The sequence below is a fragment of the Salvelinus alpinus genome, chromosome 2 (genome assembly GCF_045679555.1).
Source record: "Salvelinus alpinus chromosome 2, SLU_Salpinus.1, whole genome shotgun sequence".
Lineage (NCBI taxonomy): Eukaryota > Metazoa > Chordata > Actinopteri > Salmoniformes > Salmonidae > Salvelinus > Salvelinus alpinus.
In genome coordinates, this window is record NC_092087.1 from 8,055,667 (window position 1) to 8,082,630 (window position 26,964).

The following is a 26,964-nucleotide window of genomic DNA, read 5'->3' on the forward strand; positions in this document are numbered from 1 at the left end:
TAATCTATGGTTCTATAGTTGATATAATCTATGGTTATATAGTTGATATAATCTATGGTTCTATAGTTGATATAATATATGGTTATATAGTTGATATAATCTATATAGTTGATATAATCTCTGGTTCTATAGTTGATATAATCTATATAGTTGATATAATCTATGGTTATATAGTTGATATAATCTATGGTTCTATAGTTGATATAATCTATGGTTCTATAGTTGATATAATCTATGGTTCTATAGTTGATATAATCTATGGTTCTATAGTTGATATAATCTATGGTTCTATAGTTGATATAATCTATGGTTATATAGTTGATATAATCTATATAGTTGATATAATCTATGGTTCTATAGTTGATATAATCTATATAGTTGATATAATCTATGGCTCTATAGTTGATATGATCTATGGTTCTATAGTTGATATAATCTATATAGTTGATATAATCTATGGTTATATAGTTGATATAATCTATATAGTTGATATAATCTATGGTTATATAGTTGATATAATCTATGGCTCTATAGTTGATATATCTATGGCTCTATAGTTGATATATCTATGGTTCTATAGTTGATATAATCTATGGTTATATAGTTGATATAATCTATATAGTTGATATAATCTATGGTTCTATAGTTGATATAATCTATGGTTCTATAGTTGATATAATCTATGGTTCTATAGTTGATATAATCTATGGTTATATAGTTGATATAATATATGGTTATATAGTTGATATAATCTATATAGTTGATATAATCTATGGTTCTATAGTTGATATAATCTATGGTTCTATAGTTGATATAATCTATGGTTCTATAGTTGATATAATCTATATAGTTGATATAATCTATGGTTATATAGTTGATATAATCTATGGTTATATAGTTGATATAATCTATGGTTCTATAGTTGATATAATCTATGGTTATATAGTTGATATAATCTATGGTTCTATAGTTGATATAATCTATGGTTCTATAGTTGATATAATCTATGGTTATATAGTTGATATAATCTATGGTTCTATAGTTGATATAATATATGGTTCTATAGTTGATATAATCTATATAGTTGATATAATCTATGGTTATATAGTTGATATAATCTATGGTTCTATAGTTGATATAATCTATATAGTTGATATAATCTATGGTTATATAGTTGATATATCTATGGTTCTATACTTGATATATATATGGTTCTATAGTTGATATAATCTATGGTTCTATAGTTGATATAATCTATGGTTATATAGTTTATATAATCTATGGTTATATAGTTGATATAATCTATGGTTCTATAGTTGATATAATCTATGGTTCTATAGTTGATATAATATATGGTTCTATAGTTGATATAATCTATATAGTTGATATAATCTATGGTTATATAGTTGATATAATCTATGGTTCTATAGTTGATATAATCTATATAGTTGATATAATCTATATAGTTGATATAATCTATATAGTTGATATAATCTATGGTTCTATAGTTGATATAATCTATGGTTCTATAGTTGATATAATCTATATAGTTGATATAATCTATATAGTTGATATAATCTATATAGTTGATATAATCTATGGTTATATAGTTGATATAATCTATGGTTCTATAGTTGATATAATCTATGGTTCTATAGTTGATATAATCTATGGTTATATAGTTGATATAATCTATGGTTCTATAGTTGATATAATATATGGTTCTATAGTTGATATAATCTATATAGTTGATATAATCTATGGTTCTATAGTTGATATAATCTATATAGTTGATATAATCTATGGTTCTATAGTTGATATAATCTATGGCTCTATAGTTGATATATCTATGGTTCTATAGTTGATATAATCTATATAGTTGATATAATCTATGGTGTTATAGTTGATATAATCTATGGTTCTATAGTTGATATAATCTATGGTTATATAGTTGATATAATCTATGGCTCTATAGTTGATATAATCTATATAGTTGATATAATCTATGGTTATATAGTTGATATAATCTATGGTTCTATAGTTGATATAATCTATGGTTATATAGTTGATATAATCTATATAGTTGATATAATCTATATAGTTGATATAATCTATATAGTTGATATAATCTATGGTTCTATAGTTGATATAATCTATGGTTCTATAGTTGATATAATCTATGGTTCTATAGTTGATATAATCTATGGTTATATAGTTGATATAATCTATATAGTTGATATAATCTATGGTTATATAGTTGATATAATCTATGGTTCTATAGTTGATATAATCTATGGTTATATAGTTGATATAATCTATGGTTCTATAGTTGATATAATCTATGGTTCTATAGTTGATATAATCTATATAGTTGATATAATCTATATAGTTGATATAATCTATGGTTCTATAGTTGATATAATCTATATAGTTGATATAATCTATGGTTCTATAGTTGATATAATCTATGGTTCTATAGTTGATATAATCTATATAGTTGATATAATCTATGGTTCTATAGTTGATATAATCTATGGTTCTATAGTTGATATAATCTATGGTTATATAGTTGATATAATCTATATAGTTGATATAATCTATGGTTCTATAGTTGATATAATCTATGGTTCTATAGTTGATATAATCTATGGTTATATAGTTGATATAATCTATGGTTATATAGTTGATATAATCTATATAGTTGATATAATCTCTGGTTCTATAGTTGATATAATCTATGGTTATATAGTTGATATAATCTATGGTTCTATAGTTGATATAATCTATGGTTATATAGTTGATATAATCTATATAGTTGATATAATCTATGGTTCTATAGTTGATATAATCTATGGTTCTATAGTTGATATAATCTATGGTTCTATAGTTGATATAATCTATATAGTTGATATAATCTATGGCTCTATAGTTGATATATCTATGGTGTTATAGTTGATATAATCTATGGTTCTATAGTTGATATAATCTATGGTTCTATAGTTGATATAATCTATGGTTCTATAGTTGATATAATCTATGGTTCTATAGTTGATATAATCTATGGTTCTATAGTTGATATAATCTATATAGTTGATATAATCTATGGCTCTATAGTTGATATATCTATGGTGTTATAGTTGATATAATCTATGGTTCTATAGTTGATATAATCTATGGTTCTATAGTTGATATAATCTATGGTTCTATAGTTGATATAATCTATGGTTCTATAGTTGATATAATCTATGGTTCTATAGTTGATATAATCTATGGTTCTATAGTTGATATAATCTATGGTTCTATAGTTGATATAATCTATGGTTCTATAGTTGATATAATATATGGTTATATAGTTGATATAATCTATATAGTTGATATAATCTCTGGTTCTATAGTTGATATAATCTATATAGTTGATATAATCTATGGTTCTATAGTTGATATAATCTATGGTTATATAGTTGATATAATCTATGGTTCTATAGTTGATATAATATATGGTTATATAGTTGATATAATCTATATAGTTGATATAATCTCTGGTTCTATAGTTGATATAATCTATATAGTTGATATAATCTATGGTTATATAGTTGATATAATCTATGGTTCTATAGTTGATATAATCTATGGTTCTATAGTTGATATAATCTATGGTTCTATAGTTGATATAATCTATGGTTCTATAGTTGATATAATCTATGGTTCTATAGTTGATATAATCTATGGTTATATAGTTGATATAATCTATATAGTTGATATAATCTATGGTTCTATAGTTGATATAATCTATATAGTTGATATAATCTATGGTTATATAGTTGATATAATCTATATAGTTGATATAATCTATGGTTATATAGTTGATATAATCTATGGCTCTATAGTTGATATATCTATGGCTCTATAGTTGATATATCTATGGTTCTATAGTTGATATAATCTATGGTTATATAGTTGATATAATCTATATAGTTGATATAATCTATGGTTCTATAGTTGATATAATCTATGGTTCTATAGTTGATATAATCTATGGTTCTATAGTTGATATAATCTATGGTTATATAGTTGATATAATCTATGGTTATATAGTTGATATAATCTATATAGTTGATATAATCTATGGTTCTATAGTTGATATAATCTATGGTTCTATAGTTGATATAATCTATGGTTTTATAGTTGATATAATCTATATAGTTGATATAATCTATGGTTATATAGTTGATATAATCTATATAGTTGATATAATCTATGGTTATATAGTTGATATAATCTATGGTTCTATAGTTGATATAATCTATGGTTATATAGTTGATATAATCTATGGTTATATAGTTGATATAATCTCTGGTTCTATAGTTGATATAATCTATGGTTATATAGTTGATATAATCTATGGTTATATAGTTGATATAATCTATATAGTTGATATAATCTCTGGTTCTATAGTTGATATAATCTATGGTTCTATAGTTGATATAATCTATGGTTATATAGTTGATATAATCTATGGTTATATAGTTGATATAATCTATGGTTCTATAGTTGATATAATCTATGGTTCTATAGTTGATATAATCTATGGTTATATAGTTGATATAATCTATGGTTCTATAGTTGATATAATCTATATAGTTGATATAATCTATGGTTCTATAGTTGATATAATCTATGGTTCTATAGTTGATATAATCTATGGTTTTATAGTTGATATAATCTATATAGTTGATATAATCTATGGTTATATAGTTGATATAATCTATATAGTTGATATAATCTATGGTTATATAGTTGATATAATCTATGGTTCTATAGTTGATATAATCTATGGTTATATAGTTGATATAATCTATGGTTCTATAGTTGATATAATCTATATAGTTGATATAATCTATGGTTCTATAGTTGATATAATCTATGGTTCTATAGTTGATATAATCTATATAGTTGATATAATCTATGGTTCTATAGTTGATATAATCTATGGTTCTATAGTTGATATAATCTATGGTTATATAGTTGATATAATCTATATAGTTGATATAATCTATGGTTCTATAGTTGATATAATCTATGGTTCTATAGTTGATATAATCTATGGTTATATAGTTGATATAATCTATGGTTATATAGTTGATATAATCTATATAGTTGATATAATCTCTGGTTCTATAGTTGATATAATCTATGGTTATATAGTTGATATAATCTATGGTTCTATAGTTGATATAATCTATGGTTATATAGTTGATATAATCTATATAGTTGATATAATCTATGGTTCTATAGTTGATATAATCTATGGTTCTATAGTTGATATAATCTATGGTTCTATAGTTGATATAATCTATATAGTTGATATAATCTATGGCTCTATAGTTGATATATCTATGGTGTTATAGTTGATATAATCTATGGTTCTATAGTTGATATAATCTATGGTTCTATAGTTGATATAATCTATGGTTCTATAGTTGATATAATCTATGGTTCTATAGTTGATATAATCTATGGTTCTATAGTTGATATAATCTATATAGTTGATATAATCTATGGCTCTATAGTTGATATATCTATGGTGTTATAGTTGATATAATCTATGGTTCTATAGTTGATATAATCTATGGTTCTATAGTTGATATAATCTATGGTTCTATAGTTGATATAATCTATGGTTCTATAGTTGATATAATCTATGGTTCTATAGTTGATATAATCTATGGTTCTATAGTTGATATAATCTATGGTTCTATAGTTGATATAATCTATGGTTCTATAGTTGATATAATATATGGTTATATAGTTGATATAATCTATATAGTTGATATAATCTCTGGTTCTATAGTTGATATAATCTATATAGTTGATATAATCTATGGTTCTATAGTTGATATAATCTATGGTTATATAGTTGATATAATCTATGGTTCTATAGTTGATATAATATATGGTTATATAGTTGATATAATCTATATAGTTGATATAATCTCTGGTTCTATAGTTGATATAATCTATATAGTTGATATAATCTATGGTTATATAGTTGATATAATCTATGGTTCTATAGTTGATATAATCTATGGTTCTATAGTTGATATAATCTATGGTTCTATAGTTGATATAATCTATGGTTCTATAGTTGATATAATCTATGGTTCTATAGTTGATATAATCTATGGTTATATAGTTGATATAATCTATATAGTTGATATAATCTATGGTTCTATAGTTGATATAATCTATATAGTTGATATAATCTATGGTTATATAGTTGATATAATCTATATAGTTGATATAATCTATGGTTATATAGTTGATATAATCTATGGCTCTATAGTTGATATATCTATGGCTCTATAGTTGATATATCTATGGTTCTATAGTTGATATAATCTATGGTTATATAGTTGATATAATCTATATAGTTGATATAATCTATGGTTCTATAGTTGATATAATCTATGGTTCTATAGTTGATATAATCTATGGTTCTATAGTTGATATAATCTATGGTTATATAGTTGATATAATCTATGGTTATATAGTTGATATAATCTATATAGTTGATATAATCTATGGTTCTATAGTTGATATAATCTATGGTTCTATAGTTGATATAATCTATGGTTTTATAGTTGATATAATCTATATAGTTGATATAATCTATGGTTATATAGTTGATATAATCTATATAGTTGATATAATCTATGGTTATATAGTTGATATAATCTATGGTTCTATAGTTGATATAATCTATGGTTATATAGTTGATATAATCTATGGTTATATAGTTGATATAATCTCTGGTTCTATAGTTGATATAATCTATGGTTATATAGTTGATATAATCTATGGTTATATAGTTGATATAATCTATATAGTTGATATAATCTCTGGTTCTATAGTTGATATAATCTATGGTTCTATAGTTGATATAATCTATGGTTATATAGTTGATATAATCTATGGTTATATAGTTGATATAATCTATGGTTCTATAGTTGATATAATCTATGGTTCTATAGTTGATATAATCTATGGTTATATAGTTGATATAATCTATGGTTCTATAGTTGATATAATATATGGTTCTATAGTTGATATAATCTATATAGTTGATATAATCTATGGTTATATAGTTGATATAATCTATGGTTCTATAGTTGATATAATCTATATAGTTGATATAATCTATGGTTATATAGTTGATATATCTATGGTTCTATACTTGATATATCTATGGTTCTATAGTTGATATAATCTATGGTTCTATAGTTGATATAATCTATGGTTATTTAGTTGATATAATCTATGGTTATATAGTTGATATAATCTATGGTTCTATAGTTGATATAATCTATGGTTCTATAGTTGATATAATATATGGTTCTATAGTTGATATAATCTATATAGTTGATATAATCTATGGTTATATAGTTGATATAATCTATGGTTCTATAGTTGATATAATCTATATAGTTGATATAATCTATATAGTTGATATAATCTATATAGTTGATATAATCTATGGTTCTATAGTTGATATAATCTATGGTTCTATAGTTGATATAATCTATATAGTTGATATAATCTATATAGTTGATATAATCTATATAGTTGATATAATCTATGGTTATATAGTTGATATAATCTATGGTTCTATAGTTGATATAATCTATGGTTCTATAGTTGATATAATCTATGGTTATATAGTTGATATAATCTATGGTTCTATAGTTGATATAATATATGGTTCTATAGTTGATATAATCTATATAGTTGATATAATCTATGGTTCTATAGTTGATATAATCTATATAGTTGATATAATCTATGGTTCTATAGTTGATATAATCTATGGCTCTATAGTTGATATATCTATGGTTCTATAGTTGATATAATCTATATAGTTGATATAATCTATGGTGTTATAGTTGATATAATCTATGGTTCTATAGTTGATATAATCTATGGTTATATAGTTGATATAATCTATGGCTCTATAGTTGATATAATCTATATAGTTGATATAATCTATGGTTATATAGTTGATATAATCTATGGTTCTATAGTTGATATAATCTATGGTTATATAGTTGATATAATCTATATAGTTGATATAATCTATATAGTTGATATAATCCATATAGTTGATATAATCTATGGTTATATAGTTGATATAATCTATGGTTCTATAGTTGATATAATCTATGGTTCTATAGTTGATATAATCTATGGTTATATAGTTGATATAATCTATATAGTTGATATAATCTATGGTTATATAGTTGATATAATCTATGGTTCTATAGTTGATATAATCTATGGTTATATAGTTGATATAATCTATGGTTCTATAGTTGATATAATCTATGGTTCTATAGTTGATATAATCTATATAGTTGATATAATCTATGGTTATATAGTTGATATAATCTATGGTTCTATAGTTGATATAATCTATGGTTATATAGTTGATATAATCTATATAGTTGATATAATCTATGGTTCTATAGTTGATATAATCTATATAGTTGATATAATCTATGGTTCTATAGTTGATATAATCTATGGTTCTATAGTTGATATAATCTATATAGTTGATATAATCTATGGTTCTATAGTTGATATAATCTATGGTTCTATAGTTGATATAATCTATGGTTATATAGTTGATATAATCTATATAGTTGATATAATCTATGGTTCTATAGTTGATATAATCTATGGTTCTATAGTTGATATAATCTATGGTTATATAGTTGATATAATCTATGGTTATATAGTTGATATAATCTATATAGTTGATATAATCTCTGGTTCTATAGTTGATATAATCTATGGTTATATAGTTGATATAATCTATGGTTCTATAGTTGATATAATCTATGGTTATATAGTTGATATAATCTATATAGTTGATATAATCTATGGTTCTATAGTTGATATAATCTATGGTTCTATAGTTGATATAATCTATGGTTCTATAGTTGATATAATCTATATAGTTGATATAATCTATGGCTCTATAGTTGATATATCTATGGTGTTATAGTTGATATAATCTATGGTTCTATAGTTGATATAATCTATGGTTCTATAGTTGATATAATCTATGGTTCTATAGTTGATATAATCTATGGTTCTATAGTTGATATAATCTATGGTTCTATAGTTGATATAATCTATATAGTTGATATAATCTATGGCTCTATAGTTGATATATCTATGGTGTTATAGTTGATATAATCTATGGTTCTATAGTTGATATAATCTATGGTTCTATAGTTGATATAATCTATGGTTCTATAGTTGATATAATCTATGGTTCTCTAGTTGATATAATCTATGGTTCTATAGTTGATATAATCTATGGTTCTATAGTTGATATAATCTATTGTTCTATAGTTGATATAATCTATGGTTCTATAGTTGATATAATATATGGTTATATAGTTGATATAATCTATATAGTTGATATAATCTCTGGTTCTATAGTTGATATAATCTATATAGTTGATATAATCTATGGTTCTATAGTTGATATAATCTATGGTTATATAGTTGATATAATCTATGGTTCTATAGTTGATATAATATATGGTTATATAGTTGATATAATCTATATAGTTGATATAATCTCTGGTTCTATAGTTGATATAATCTATATAGTTGATATAATCTATGGTTATATAGTTGATATAATCTATGGTTCTATAGTTGATATAATCTATGGTTCTATAGTTGATATAATCTATGGTTCTATAGTTGATATAATCTATGGTTCTATAGTTGATATAATCTATGGTTCTATAGTTGATATAATCTATGGTTATATAGTTGATATAATCTATATAGTTGATATAATCTATGGTTCTATAGTTGATATAATCTATATAGTTGATATAATCTATGGCTCTATAGTTGATATGATCTATGGTTCTATAGTTGATATAATCTATATAGTTGATATAATCTATGGTTATATAGTTGATATAATCTATATAGTTGATATAATCTATGGTTATATAGTTGATATAATCTATGGCTCTATAGTTGATATATCTATGGCTCTATAGTTGATATATCTATGGTTCTATAGTTGATATAATCTATGGTTATATAGTTGATATAATCTATATAGTTGATATAATCTATGGTTCTATAGTTGATATAATCTATGGTTCTATAGTTGATATAATCTATGGTTCTATAGTTGATATAATCTATGGTTATATAGTTGATATAATATATGGTTATATAGTTGATATAATCTATATAGTTGATATAATCTATGGTTCTATAGTTGATATAATCTATGGTTCTATAGTTGATATAATCTATGGTTCTATAGTTGATATAATCTATATAGTTGATATAATCTATGGTTATATAGTTGATATAATCTATGGTTATATAGTTGATATAATCTATGGTTCTATAGTTGATATAATCTATGGTTATATAGTTGATATAATCTATGGTTCTATAGTTGATATAATCTATGGTTCTATAGTTGATATAATCTATGGTTATATAGTTGATATAATCTATGGTTCTATAGTTGATATAATATATGGTTCTATAGTTGATATAATCTATATAGTTGATATAATCTATGGTTATATAGTTGATATAATCTATGGTTCTATAGTTGATATAATCTATATAGTTGATATAATCTATGGTTATATAGTTGATATATCTATGGTTCTATACTTGATATATATATGGTTCTATAGTTGATATAATCTATGGTTCTATAGTTGATATAATCTATGGTTATATAGTTTATATAATCTATGGTTATATAGTTGATATAATCTATGGTTCTATAGTTGATATAATCTATGGTTCTATAGTTGATATAATATATGGTTCTATAGTTGATATAATCTATATAGTTGATATAATCTATGGTTATATAGTTGATATAATCTATGGTTCTATAGTTGATATAATCTATATAGTTGATATAATCTATATAGTTGATATAATCTATATAGTTGATATAATCTATGGTTCTATAGTTGATATAATCTATGGTTCTATAGTTGATATAATCTATATAGTTGATATAATCTATATAGTTGATATAATCTATATAGTTGATATAATCTATGGTTATATAGTTGATATAATCTATGGTTCTATAGTTGATATAATCTATGGTTCTATAGTTGATATAATCTATGGTTATATAGTTGATATAATCTATGGTTCTATAGTTGATATAATATATGGTTCTATAGTTGATATAATCTATATAGTTGATATAATCTATGGTTCTATAGTTGATATAATCTATATAGTTGATATAATCTATGGTTCTATAGTTGATATAATCTATGGCTCTATAGTTGATATATCTATGGTTCTATAGTTGATATAATCTATATAGTTGATATAATCTATGGTGTTATAGTTGATATAATCTATGGTTCTATAGTTGATATAATCTATGGTTATATAGTTGATATAATCTATGGCTCTATAGTTGATATAATCTATATAGTTGATATAATCTATGGTTATATAGTTGATATAATCTATGGTTCTATAGTTGATATAATCTATGGTTATATAGTTGATATAATCTATATAGTTGATATAATCTATATAGTTGATATAATCTATATAGTTGATATAATCTATGGTTCTATAGTTGATATAATCTATGGTTCTATAGTTGATATAATCTATGGTTCTATAGTTGATATAATCTATGGTTATATAGTTGATATAATCTATATAGTTGATATAATCTATGGTTATATAGTTGATATAATCTATGGTTCTATAGTTGATATAATCTATGGTTATATAGTTGATATAATCTATGGTTCTATAGTTGATATAATCTATGGTTCTATAGTTGATATAATCTATATAGTTGATATAATCTATATAGTTGATATAATCTATGGTTCTATAGTTGATATAATCTATATAGTTGATATAATCTATGGTTCTATAGTTGATATAATCTATGGTTCTATAGTTGATATAATCTATATAGTTGATATAATCTATGGTTCTATAGTTGATATAATCTATGGTTCTATAGTTGATATAATCTATGGTTATATAGTTGATATAATCTATATAGTTGATATAATCTATGGTTCTATAGTTGATATAATCTATGGTTCTATAGTTGATATAATCTATGGTTATATAGTTGATATAATCTATGGTTATATAGTTGATATAATCTATATAGTTGATATAATCTCTGGTTCTATAGTTGATATAATCTATGGTTATATAGTTGATATAATCTATGGTTCTATAGTTGATATAATCTATGGTTATATAGTTGATATAATCTATATAGTTGATATAATCTATGGTTCTATAGTTGATATAATCTATGGTTCTATAGTTGATATAATCTATGGTTCTATAGTTGATATAATCTATATAGTTGATATAATCTATGGCTCTATAGTTGATATATCTATGGTGTTATAGTTGATATAATCTATGGTTCTATAGTTGATATAATCTATGGTTCTATAGTTGATATAATCTATGGTTCTATAGTTGATATAATCTATGGTTCTATAGTTGATATAATCTATGGTTCTATAGTTGATATAATCTATATAGTTGATATAATCTATGGCTCTATAGTTGATATATCTATGGTGTTATAGTTGATATAATCTATGGTTCTATAGTTGATATAATCTATGGTTCTATAGTTGATATAATCTATGGTTCTATAGTTGATATAATCTATGGTTCTATAGTTGATATAATCTATGGTTCTATAGTTGATATAATCTATGGTTCTATAGTTGATATAATCTATGGTTCTATAGTTGATATAATCTATGGTTCTATAGTTGATATAATATATGGTTATATAGTTGATATAATCTATATAGTTGATATAATCTCTGGTTCTATAGTTGATATAATCTATATAGTTGATATAATCTATGGTTCTATAGTTGATATAATCTATGGTTATATAGTTGATATAATCTATGGTTCTATAGTTGATATAATATATGGTTATATAGTTGATATAATCTATATAGTTGATATAATCTCTGGTTCTATAGTTGATATAATCTATATAGTTGATATAATCTATGGTTATATAGTTGATATAATCTATGGTTCTATAGTTGATATAATCTATGGTTCTATAGTTGATATAATCTATGGTTCTATAGTTGATATAATCTATGGTTCTATAGTTGATATAATCTATGGTTCTATAGTTGATATAATCTATGGTTATATAGTTGATATAATCTATATAGTTGATATAATCTATGGTTCTATAGTTGATATAATCTATATAGTTGATATAATCTATGGCTCTATAGTTGATATAATCTATGGTTCTATAGTTGATATAATCTATATAGTTGATATAATCTATGGTTATATAGTTGATATAATCTATATAGTTGATATAATCTATGGTTATATAGTTGATATAATCTATGGCTCTATAGTTGATATATCTATGGCTCTATAGTTGATATATCTATGGTTCTATAGTTGATATAATCTATGGTTATATAGTTGATATAATCTATATAGTTGATATAATCTATGGTTCTATAGTTGATATAATCTATGGTTCTATAGTTGATATAATCTATGGTTCTATAGTTGATATAATCTATGGTTATATAGTTGATATAATCTATGGTTATATAGTTGATATAATCTATATAGTTGATATAATCTATGGTTCTATAGTTGATATAATCTATGGTTCTATAGTTGATATAATCTATGGTTCTATAGTTGATATAATCTATATAGTTGATATAATCTATGGTTATATAGTTGATATAATCTATATAGTTGATATAATCTATGGTTATATAGTTGATATAATCTATGGTTCTATAGTTGATATAATCTATGGTTATATAGTTGATATAATCTATGGTTATATAGTTGATATAATCTCTGGTTCTATAGTTGATATAATCTATGGTTATATAGTTGATATAATCTATGGTTATATAGTTGATATAATCTATATAGTTGATATAATCTCTGGTTCTATAGTTGATATAATCTATGGTTATATAGTTGATATAATCTATGGTTCTATAGTTGATATAATCTATGGTTATATAGTTGATATAATCTATGGTTATATAGTTGATATAATCTATGGTTCTATAGTTGATATAATCTATGGTTCTATAGTTGATATAATCTATGGTTATATAGTTGATATAATCTATGGTTCTATAGTTGATATAATATATGGTTCTATAGTTGATATAATCTATATAGTTGATATAATCTATGGTTATATAGTTGATATAATCTATGGTTCTATAGTTGATATAATCTATATAGTTGATATAATCTATGGTTATATAGTTGATATATCTATGGTTCTATACTTGATATATCTATGGTTCTATAGTTGATATAATCTATGGTTCTATAGTTGATATAATCTATGGTTATATAGTTGATATAATCTATGGTTATATAGTTGATATAATCTATGGTTCTATAGTTGATATAATCTATGGTTCTATAGTTGATATAATATATGGTTCTATAGTTGATATAATCTATATAGTTGATATAATCTATGGTTATATAGTTGATATAATCTATGGTTCTATAGTTGATATAATCTATGGTTCTATAGTTGATATAATCTATGGTTATATAGTTGATATAATCTATGGTTCTATAGTTGATATAATATATGGTTCTATAGTTGATATAATCTATATAGTTGATATAATCTATGGTTCTATAGTTGATATAATCTATATAGTTGATATAATCTATGGTTCTATAGTTGATATAATCTATGGCTCTATAGTTGATATATCTATGGTTCTATAGTTGATATAATCTATATAGTTGATATAATCTATGGTGTTATAGTTGATATAATCTATGGTTCTATAGTTGATATAATCTATGGTTATATAGTTGATATAATCTATGGCTCTATAGTTGATATAATCTATATAGTTGATATAATCTATGGTTATATAGTTGATATAATCTATGGTTCTATAGTTGATATAATCTATGGTTATATAGTTGATATAATCTATATAGTTGATATAATCTATATAGTTGATATAATCCATATAGTTGATATAATCTATGGTTATATAGTTGATATAATCTATGGTTCTATAGTTGATATAATCTATGGTTCTATAGTTGATATAATCTATGGTTATATAGTTGATATAATCTATATAGTTGATATAATCTATGGTTATATAGTTGATATAATCTATGGTTCTATAGTTGATATAATCTATGGTTATATAGTTGATATAATCTATGGTTCTATAGTTGATATAATCTATGGTTCTATAGTTGATATAATCTATATAGTTGATATAATCTATGGTTATATAGTTGATATAATCTATGGTTCTATAGTTGATATAATCTATGGTTATATAGTTGATATAATCTATATAGTTGATATAATCTATGGTTCTATAGTTGATATAATCTATATAGTTGATATAATCTATGGTTCTATAGTTGATATAATCTATGGTTCTATAGTTGATATAATCTATGGTTATATAGTTGATATAATCTATGGTTATATAGTTGATATAATCTATATAGTTGATATAATCTCTGGTTCTATAGTTGATATAATCTATGGTTATATAGTTGATATAATCTATGGTTCTATAGTTGATATAATCTATGGTTATATAGTTGATATAATCTATATAGTTGATATAATCTATGGTTCTATAGTTGATATAATCTATGGTTCTATAGTTGATATAATCTATGGTTCTATAGTTGATATAATCTATATAGTTGATATAATCTATGGCTCTATAGTTGATATATCTATGGTGTTATAGTTGATATAATCTATGGTTCTATAGTTGATATAATCTATGGTTCTATAGTTGATATAATCTATGGTTCTATAGTTGATATAATCTATGGTTCTATAGTTGATATAATCTATGGTTCTATAGTTGATATAATCTATATAGTTGATATAATCTATGGCTCTATAGTTGATATATCTATGGTGTTATAGTTGATATAATCTATGGTTCTATAGTTGATATAATCTATGGTTCTATAGTTGATATAATCTATGGTTCTATAGTTGATATAATCTATGGTTCTCTAGTTGATATAATCTATGGTTCTATAGTTGATATAATCTATGGTTCTATAGTTGATATAATCTATTGTTCTATAGTTGATATAATCTATGGTTCTATAGTTGATATAATATATGGTTATATAGTTGATATAATCTATATAGTTGATATAATCTCTGGTTCTATAGTTGATATAATCTATATAGTTGATATAATCTATGGTTCTATAGTTGATATAATCTATGGTTATATAGTTGATATAATCTATGGTTCTATAGTTGATATAATATATGGTTATATAGTTGATATAATCTATATAGTTGATATAATCTCTGGTTCTATAGTTGATATAATCTATATAGTTGATATAATCTATGGTTATATAGTTGATATAATCTATGGTTCTATAGTTGATATAATCTATGGTTCTATAGTTGATATAATCTATGGTTCTATAGTTGATATAATCTATGGTTCTATAGTTGATATAATCTATGGTTCTATAGTTGATATAATCTATGGTTATACAGTTGATATAATCTATATAGTTGATATAATCTATGGTTCTATAGTTGATATAATCTATATAGTTGATATAATCTATGGCTCTATAGTTGATATGATCTATGGTTCTATAGTTGATATAATCTATATAGTTGATATAATCTATGGTTATATAGTTGATATAATCTATATAGTTGATATAATCTATGGTTATATAGTTGATATAATCTATGGCTCTATAGTTGATATATCTATGGCTCTATAGTTGATATATCTATGGTTCTATAGTTGATATAATCTATGGTTATATAGTTGATATAATCTATATAGTTGATATAATCTATGGTTCTATAGTTGATATAATCTATGGTTCTATAGTTGATATAATCTATGGTTCTATAGTTGATATAATCTATGGTTATATAGTTGATATAATATATGGTTATATAGTTGATATAATCTATATAGTTGATATAATCTATGGTTCTATAGTTGATATAATCTATGGTTCTATAGTTGATATAATCTATGGTTCTATAGTTGATATAATCTATATAGTTGATATAATCTATGGTTATATAGTTGATATAATCTATGGTTATATAGTTGATATAATCTATGGTTCTATAGTTGATATAATCTATGGTTATATAGTTGATATAATCTATGGTTATATAGTTGATATAATCTATGGTTCTATAGTTGATATAATCTATGGTTCTATAGTTGATATAATCTATGGTTATATAGTTGATATAATCTATGGTTCTATAGTTGATATAATATATGGTTCTATAGTTGATATAATCTATATAGTTGATATAATCTATGGTTATATAGTTGATATAATCTATGGTTCTATAGTTGATATAATCTATATAGTTGATATAATCTATGGTTATATAGTTGATATATCTATGGTTCTATACTTGATATATATATGGTTCTATAGTTGATATAATCTATGGTTCTATAGTTGATATAATCTATGGTTATATAGTTTATATAATCTATGGTTATATAGTTGATATAATCTATGGTTCTATAGTTGATATAATCTATGGTTCTATAGTTGATATAATATATGGTTCTATAGTTGATATAATCTATATAGTTGATATAATCTATGGTTATATAGTTGATATAATCTATGGTTCTATAGTTGATATAATCTATATAGTTGATATAATCTATATAGTTGATATAATCTATATAGTTGATATAATCTATGGTTCTATAGTTGATATAATCTATGGTTCTATAGTTGATATAATCTATATAGTTGATATAATCTATATAGTTGATATAATCTATATAGTTGATATAATCTATGGTTATATAGTTGATATAATCTATGGTTCTATAGTTGATATAATCTATGGTTCTATAGTTGATATAATCTATGGTTATATAGTTGATATAATCTATGGTTCTATAGTTGATATAATATATGGTTCTATAGTTGATATAATCTATATAGTTGATATAATCTATGGTTCTATAGTTGATATAATCTATATAGTTGATATAATCTATGGTTCTATAGTTGATATAATCTATGGCTCTATAGTTGATATATCTATGGTTCTATAGTTGATATAATCTATATAGTTGATATAATCTATGGTGTTATAGTTGATATAATCTATGGTTATATAGTTGATATAATCTATGGCTCTATAGTTGATATAATCTATATAGTTGATATAATCTATGGTTATATAGTTGATATAATCTATGGTTCTATAGTTGATATAATCTATGGTTATATAGTTGATATAATCTATATAGTTGATATAATCTATATAGTTGATATAATCTATATAGTTGATATAATCTATGGTTCTATAGTTGATATAATCTATGGTTCTATAGTTGATATAATCTATGGTTCTATAGTTGATATAATCTATGGTTATATAGTTGATATAATCTATATAGTTGATATAATCTATGGTTATATAGTTGATATAATCTATGGTTCTATAGTTGATATAATCTATGGTTATATAGTTGATATAATCTATGGTTCTATAGTTGATATAATCTATGGCTCTATAGTTGATATAATCTATATAGTTGATATAATCTATATAGTTGATATAATCTATGGTTCTATAGTTGATATAATCTATATAGTTTATATAATCTATGGTTCTATAGTTGATATAATCTATGGTTCTATAGTTGATATAATCTATATAGTTGATATAATCTATGGTTCTATAGTTGATATAATCTATGGTTCTATAGTTGATATAATCTATGGTTATATAGTTGATATAATCTATATAGTTGATATAATCTATGGTTCTATAGTTGATATAATCTATGGTTCTATAGTTGATATAATCTATGGTTATATAGTTGATATAATCTATGGTTATATAGTTGATATAATCTATATAGTTGATATAATCTCTGGTTCTATAGTTGATATAATCTATGGTTATATAGTTGATATAATCTATGGTTCTATAGTTGATATAATCTATGGTTATATAGTTGATATAATCTATATAGTTGATATAATCTATGGTTCTATAGTTGATATAATCTATGGTTCTATAGTTGATATAATCTATGGTTCTATAGTTGATATAATCTATATAGTTGATATAATCTATGGCTCTATAGTTGATATATCTATGGTGTTATAGTTGATATAATCTATGGTTCTATAGTTGATATAATCTATGGTTCTATAGTTGATATAATCTATGGTTCTATAGTTGATATAATCTATGGTTCTATAGTTGATATAATCTATGGTTCTATAGTTGATATAATCTATATAGTTGATATAATCTATGGCTCTATAGTTGATATATCTATGGTGTTATAGTTGATATAATCTATGGTTCTATAGTTGATATAATCTATGGTTCTATAGTTGATATAATCTATGGTTCTATAGTTGATATAATCTATGGTTCTATAGTTGATATAATCTATGGTTCTATAGTTGATATAATCTATGGTTCTATAGTTGATATAATCTATGGTTCTATAGTTGATATAATATATGGTTATATAGTTGATATAATCTATATAGTTGATATAATCTCTGGTTCTATAGTTGATATAATCTATATAGTTGATATAATCTATGGTTCTATAGTTGATATAATCTATGGTTATATAGTTGATATAATCTATGGTTCTATAGTTGATATAATATATGGTTATATAGTTGATATAATCTATATAGTTGATATAATCTCTGGTTCTATAGTTGATATAATCTATATAGTTGATATAATCTATGGTTATATAGTTGATATAATCTATGGTTCTATAGTTGATATAATCTATGGTTCTATAGTTGATATAATCTATGGTTCTATAGTTGATATAATCTATGGTTCTATAGTTGATATAATCTATGGTTCTATAGTTGATATAATCTATGGTTATATAGTTGATATAATCTATATAGTTGATATAATCTATGGTTCTATAGTTGATATAATCTATATAGTTGATATAATCTATGGCTCTATAGTTGATATAATCTATGGTTCTATAGTTGATATAATCTATATAGTTGATATAATCTATGGTTATATAGTTGATATAATCTATATAGTTGATATAATCTATGGTTATATAGTTGATATAATCTATGGCTCTATAGTTGATATATCTATGGCTCTATAGTTGATATATCTATGGTTCTATAGTTGATATAATCTATGGTTATATAGTTGATATAATCTATATAGTTGATATAATCTATGGTTCTATAGTTGATATAATCTATGGTTCTATAGTTGATATAATCTATGGTTCTATAGTTGATATAATCTATGGTTATATAGTTGATATAATCTATGGTTATATAGTTGATATAATCTATATAGTTGATATAATCTATGGTTCTATAGTTGATATAATCTATGGTTCTATAGTTGATATAATCTATGGTTCTATAGTTGATATAATCTATATAGTTGATATAATCTATGGTTATATAGTTGATATAATCTATATAGTTGATATAATCTATGGTTATATAGTTGATATAATCTATGGTTCTATAGTTGATATAATCTATGGTTATATAGTTGATATAATCTATGGTTATATAGTTGATATAATCTCTGGTTCTATAGTTGATATAATCTATGGTTATATAGTTGATATAATCTATGGTTATATAGTTGATATAATCTATATAGTTGATATAATCTCTGGTTCTATAGTTGATATAATCTATGGTTATATAGTTGATATAATCTATGGTTCTATAGTTGATATAATCTATGGTTATATAGTTGATATAATCTATGGTTATATAGTTGATATAATCTATGGTTCTATAGTTGATATAATCTATGGTTCTATAGTTGATATAATCTATGGTTATATAGTTGATATAATCTATGGTTCTATAGTTGATATAATATATGGTTCTATAGTTGATATAATCTATATAGTTGATATAATCTATGGTTATATAGTTGATATAATCTATGGTTCTATAGTTGATATAATCTATATAGTTGATATAATCTATGGTTATATAGTTGATATATCTATGGTTCTATACTTGATATATCTATGGTTCTATAGTTGATATAATCTATGGTTCTATAGTTGATATAATCTATGGTTATATAGTTGATATAATCTATGGTTATATAGTTGATATAATCTATGGTTCTATAGTTGATATAATCTATGGTTCTATAGTTGATATAATATATGGTTCTATAGTTGATATAATCTATATAGTTGATATAATCTATGGTTATATAGTTGATATAATCTATGGTTCTATAGTTGATATAATCTATATAGTTGATATAATCTATATAGTTGATATAATCTATGGTTCTATAGTTGATATAATCTATGGTTCTATAGTTGATATAATCTATATAGTTGATATAATCTATATAGTTGATATAATCTATATAGTTGATATAATCTATGGTTATATAGTTGATATAATCTATGGTTCTATAGTTGATATAATCTATGGTTCTATAGTTGATATAATCTATGGTTATATAGTTGATATAATCTATGGTTCTATAGTTGATATAATATATGGTTCTATAGTTGATATAATCTATATAGTTGATATAATCTATGGTTCTATAGTTGATATAATCTATATAGTTGATATAATCTATGGTTCTATAGTTGATATAATCTATGGCTCTATAGTTGATATATCTATGGTTCTATAGTTGATATAATCTATATAGTTGATATAATCTATGGTGTTATAGTTGATATAATCTATGGTTCTATAGTTGATATAATCTATGGTTATATAGTTGATATAATCTATGGCTCTATAGTTGATATAATCTATATAGTTGATATAATCTATGGTTATATAGTTGATATAATCTATGGTTCTATAGTTGATATAATCTATGGTTATATAGTTGATATAATCTATATAGTTGATATAATCTATATAGTTGATATAATCTATATAGTTGATATAATCTATGGTTATATAGTTGATATAATCTATGGTTCTATAGTTGATATAATCTATGGTTCTATAGTTGATATAATCTATGGTTATATAGTTGATATAATCTATATAGTTGATATAATCTATGGTTATATAGTTGATATAATCTATGGTTCTATAGTTGATATAATCTATGGTTATATAGTTGATATAATCTATGGTTCTATAGTTGATATAATCTATGGTTCTATAGTTGATATAATCTATATAGTTGATATAATCTATGGTTATATAGTTGATATAATCTATGGTTCTATAGTTGATATAATCTATGGTTATATAGTTGATATAATCTATATAGTTGATATAATCTATGGTTCTATAGTTGATATAATCTATGGCTCTATAGTTGATATATCTATGGTTCTATACTTTATGTATCCAATTTGTCATGGTCCTTCCAGCCCAATAGGTGTGTACACAAGTGATTCTAATAGACCTGTCACTCCAAATTGTAATTTATTCTATCCAATCCCCTTTCTGCCTCACTTCCCACCCTCACCTCTACCAAACACTGCAGGGCCCTACAACCACCAGGCAGCAGGCATCGCCCTGCACCCCCATGAGTGGAGGAGTGCCAAGCAGAGGACCAGCCCCCCACCCCCGGCCCGCCGTATTAAGAACTACCCTTTCAGTGACGGGGGCTTCAGTGAAGACGACTGGGACAAACCGGCAGGGTAAGACTCACTGAGGAGACCTCATGCCAAACATCTCACCCCTCCTTGTATACTGTCTCACTGTGGAGACCACCTGCACGGTGTACATTTTAGGACACCCTCAAGCCTCATGCCAAACATCTCACCCCTCCTTGTATACTGTCTCACGGTGGACACTGTAGAGCGTGCAGGACCTGTAGGTGCTATCTGCTGTACATCTCATATAAGCCTTCAGAGTAACACTCACTGAGGAGAGAGGCCCCATAGAGGAGCAAGGGCTTTGCAGGTTGCTACTAGGGGTTGCAAAAATCCTCTGTGCCTCTCCCCAACATTCCCAGGTTTTCCAGTCATCCTGGTTAGAAGATTGCTGGAATCAGGAGGAAAATCTGGAAATAAATCTGGACTATGCCAACCGGGATTTCTAGAAAACCTCGGAATTCTAGTAAAATTGCCGGAAGTTTTGCAGGTGGTAACAATGGCAGGTACTTGACCAGTTACAACAATGGTAGGCACCATAACAGTATCCGGTCTTTGTAGGTTGCTACAATGGGAACCTCATGATCGTACCGAAACTTTGCAGGTTTGCAAAAATAGGAAATCCAATGACAGTATCTGGTATTTGCAGGTTGCAGAACTGAACTATTGTTTGATCGTTTATAAACAGGGTTTGTGTAGCTAGTCCACAGAGTCCCGAGCAACCAATCATGACAGCACAGCTGGGTTCACAGCCTTTAAACTCTAATGAGGGCAGCTTGCTGTCGAAATGTTTTTATTTATTAAATGTTTTTATTTATGAAATGTTGAACTATTGTTTCTGATAGTGTGCAGCTTTTCTTTTCATAGCAATGAGTTCACACAGCAATGGGTTCACAGAGCAAGGGATTCACAGAGCAAGGGTTTCACACAGCAATGGGTTCACAGAGCAATGGGTTCACAGAGCAATGGGTTCACAGAGCAAGGGATTCACAGAGCAATGGGTTCACAGAGCAATGGGTTCACACAGCAAAGGGTTCACACAGCAATGAGTTCACACAGCAATGGGTTCACAGAGCAATGAGTTCACAGAGCAATGAGTTCACACAGCAATGGGTTCACAGAGCAATGGGTTCACAGAGCAATGAGTTCACACAGCAATGGGTTCACACAGCAAAGGGTTCACAGAGCAATGAGTTCACACAGCAATGGGTTCACACAGCAATGGATTCACAGAGCAATGAGTTCACAGAGCAATGAGTTCACACAGCAAAGGGTTCACAGAGCAATGAGTTCACACAGCAAAGGGTTCACAGAGCAACAAAAGGGCATGTCTGTTTTTTTTGTTGCCTCTAGCTGTGTGACCTCAGAGCCGCTTGTGATGACACCATCACTAAACATCTTGAGTGATTCATGAGTGTCATGAACTGTAACTGCCAGCCAGGGCTCTTTCCCACATGATGCCGCTGATTCTGTGTTACGTTGAATAGAATGTCAAAAATCCTCAAATGATCACTGAGCGGATGGGGGCTTCAACAAAGATGACTGTGACTCACCTTCAGGGAGAAATCACTGGAACCCCTTAACAGTACCAGCCATTTTGCAGGTTTCAAAAATAAACTACAAAGACTCATGAACTCAGAACTACTATGACTAGGTGTTTCATGTTAGTCCACAAAGTCCTGTGTAACCCTCATAACATCAAACACACCTAAAGCTAGATTCACAGATAGAGTTGAAAAAAGTCATGTCATTGTTTCTAGACAGCTAAATAATGGGGGTGTGGCCTGCCCAGGGGTGAAAGTAGATCTAATTTCTCACCAGCACAGGACACCCAAGTGCATGTAGAATTATTTATTTTTTTATAGCCTAGGAGGTGAAAACATAGAATTCCATATAGATCCGTATTAATTTAATATATGATGTTTGTGGACCTGGTAGCCTAGGAGGTGAAAACATAGAATTCAATATAGATCCGTATTAATTTAATATATGATGTTTGTGGACCTGGTAGCCTAGGAGGTGAAAACATAGAATTCAATATAGATCCGTATTAATTTAATATATTATGTTTATGGACCTGGTAGCCTAGGAGGTGAAAACATAGAATTCCATATAGATCCGTATTAATTTAATATATTATGTTTATGGACCTGGTAGCCTAGGGGGTGAAATCATAGAATTCCATATAGATCCGTATTAATAAATTATGTTTATGGATATAGTAGCCAAGGGGGTGAAATCATAGATTCCATATAGATCCTTATTAATTTAACAAATTATGTTTATGGATATAGTAGCCAAGGGGGTGAAATCATAGATTCCATATAGATCCTTATTAATTTAACAAATTATGTTTATGGATATAGTAGCCTAGGTCTAGTAAAGGTTTGTCATATACATTTTAACCTGCAATACCTTTTAACATAGGCGACTCAAAGCTAATTTTCAACCATAAACACGCAACTTTATAATAAAGCGTTCCGTGCAAACTCTCATTTTGCAGACTTATGTAAGATAGCCTACTATTCATACTGTGAGTAAATTGAATAGTTATTGTGTAGGCCTAACTCAATCACTGTTCTCAAAACAAGACTGTTCAAAGTGGCGTAGACTAGTGATGCAGGGATTGACTCGTAACGCGTAGTCCCCGGCGGTTATATCCGCACACGGCGGACGGATTTAAGGTCTTTAAATATTGTGTGGCGACGGGTTGAATAAAGAGAATACCTTTAAAAAAAATCCATGAATGTATAATTCTTGTGCGATTTATATCTATAGGCGACGTTGAGGGTTTTCTTTCATTATTTTAGGCTAATTCAGTCGGGTTTTAGTGCGTGAACCTCAACTTCAGGGTTTAACAGTACACTCGCCAAATAGCCTAAACAGCCAATCGACTTATAATGTTTTTGGGAACTGGGCGGAAAAAATTTACATCAGCCCACAGAGGCAAAAAGTACATTGTCGGAGTTTAATTCAATAAGACAAAATCTACGGAAGGAAAGTTGAAAATATTTGGTGAAGTGGTAAAACAGGATGATAGCACTGCCAGCTGTGTTGTGTGTGTGATGATTGTGAGGCGCTGCTATACAAATTCCACAGTCACAAGACCAGACTTCAAAAATAGGCCTATGGCATTTCAAGGGAACTGTAGACTACTGTTTAGATGGGTTAAATGGAAACTGACATCTGGACACTGACTGTAGGTCTATAACCTCTCACAGAGCCTTAATATTAACTCCTGCAGAATTAAGCATTTATTGCAGTAAAATGATACACTAAATGTAGGCAGAATTTGGACTTGGTAACAGGAGTGGCTAAATATGATTTATTTCTGTTGGTAACAGGAGTGGCTAAATATGATTTATTTCTGTTGGTAACAGGAGTGGCTAAATATGATTTATTTCTGTTGGTAACAGGAGTGGCTAAATATTTTTTATTTCTGTTGGTAACAGGAGTGGCTAAATATGATTTATTTCTGTTGGGAACAGGAGTGGCTAAATATGATTTATTTCTGTTGGTAACTGGAGTGGATAAATATTATTTATTTCTGTTGGTAACAGGAGTGGATAAATATTATTGATTTATTTCTGCATCTTGAGAGAATGCAATGCTCAGCTAGATACCATCTGTAGAGGTTCTGTCTTCATCATAAAAGCAGCTATCATTTCAATCACATAAAATATGCATCGTGGCCAAACTGAAATCTTTGGTCGTTTTCACAGCTTTATTTGTCCTTACAACCAGTCAAACGGATGTAATTTGGACATTTGGACACAGAAAAGCTTTCCCGTTTTTCTTCACAGTCCCCAAAACGTCTTTGCTCTGTGAAAGATGACAGAGAACTTTACTTTATGTCAACTAGATTGAAGCATTCATTTCACATATTACATTATTCTGTTGAGGAGCAAAGGGTTTATGTAGTCGTCCAGGGCAACGTATAAATGACAAAAGAGAAGCTACATGTATCTAATTATAGACAAGTTGACTAACAAATAGCCGACCAAAATGACGGAGATGTAGAAGCAGAAACATATCTAAAATCAGCCAGCAAGAAATCCTGAACCCCCTGTCAAAAAATGGTTCTGCCTTTGAGCTGTAGCCTAGTAGTGCATGTTCTATATCTGGCGCAGGCCTCAGATTTGTCACTTTATCACATATAGTTGAGCGGTTGTGGATGGGTACGGGTGAACAAACAGCTGACCCGCTGGAGAAA

General features: G+C 25.7%; 1 protein-coding gene across 1 annotated transcript in view; it reads left to right on the forward strand.

Moving 5' to 3' along the window:
- The window catches only part of LOC139553387 (glutamate receptor-interacting protein 2-like), a 256,634-nt gene that overhangs the window by 186,507 nt on the left and 43,163 nt on the right, over positions 1–26,964 (forward strand). Inside the window, exon 20 of the mRNA XM_071365667.1 lies at positions 22,640–22,796. Within this exon, the coding sequence (XP_071221768.1) occupies positions 22,640–22,796 (157 nt within the window). The remainder of the gene's footprint in view (positions 1–22,639; positions 22,797–26,964) is intronic.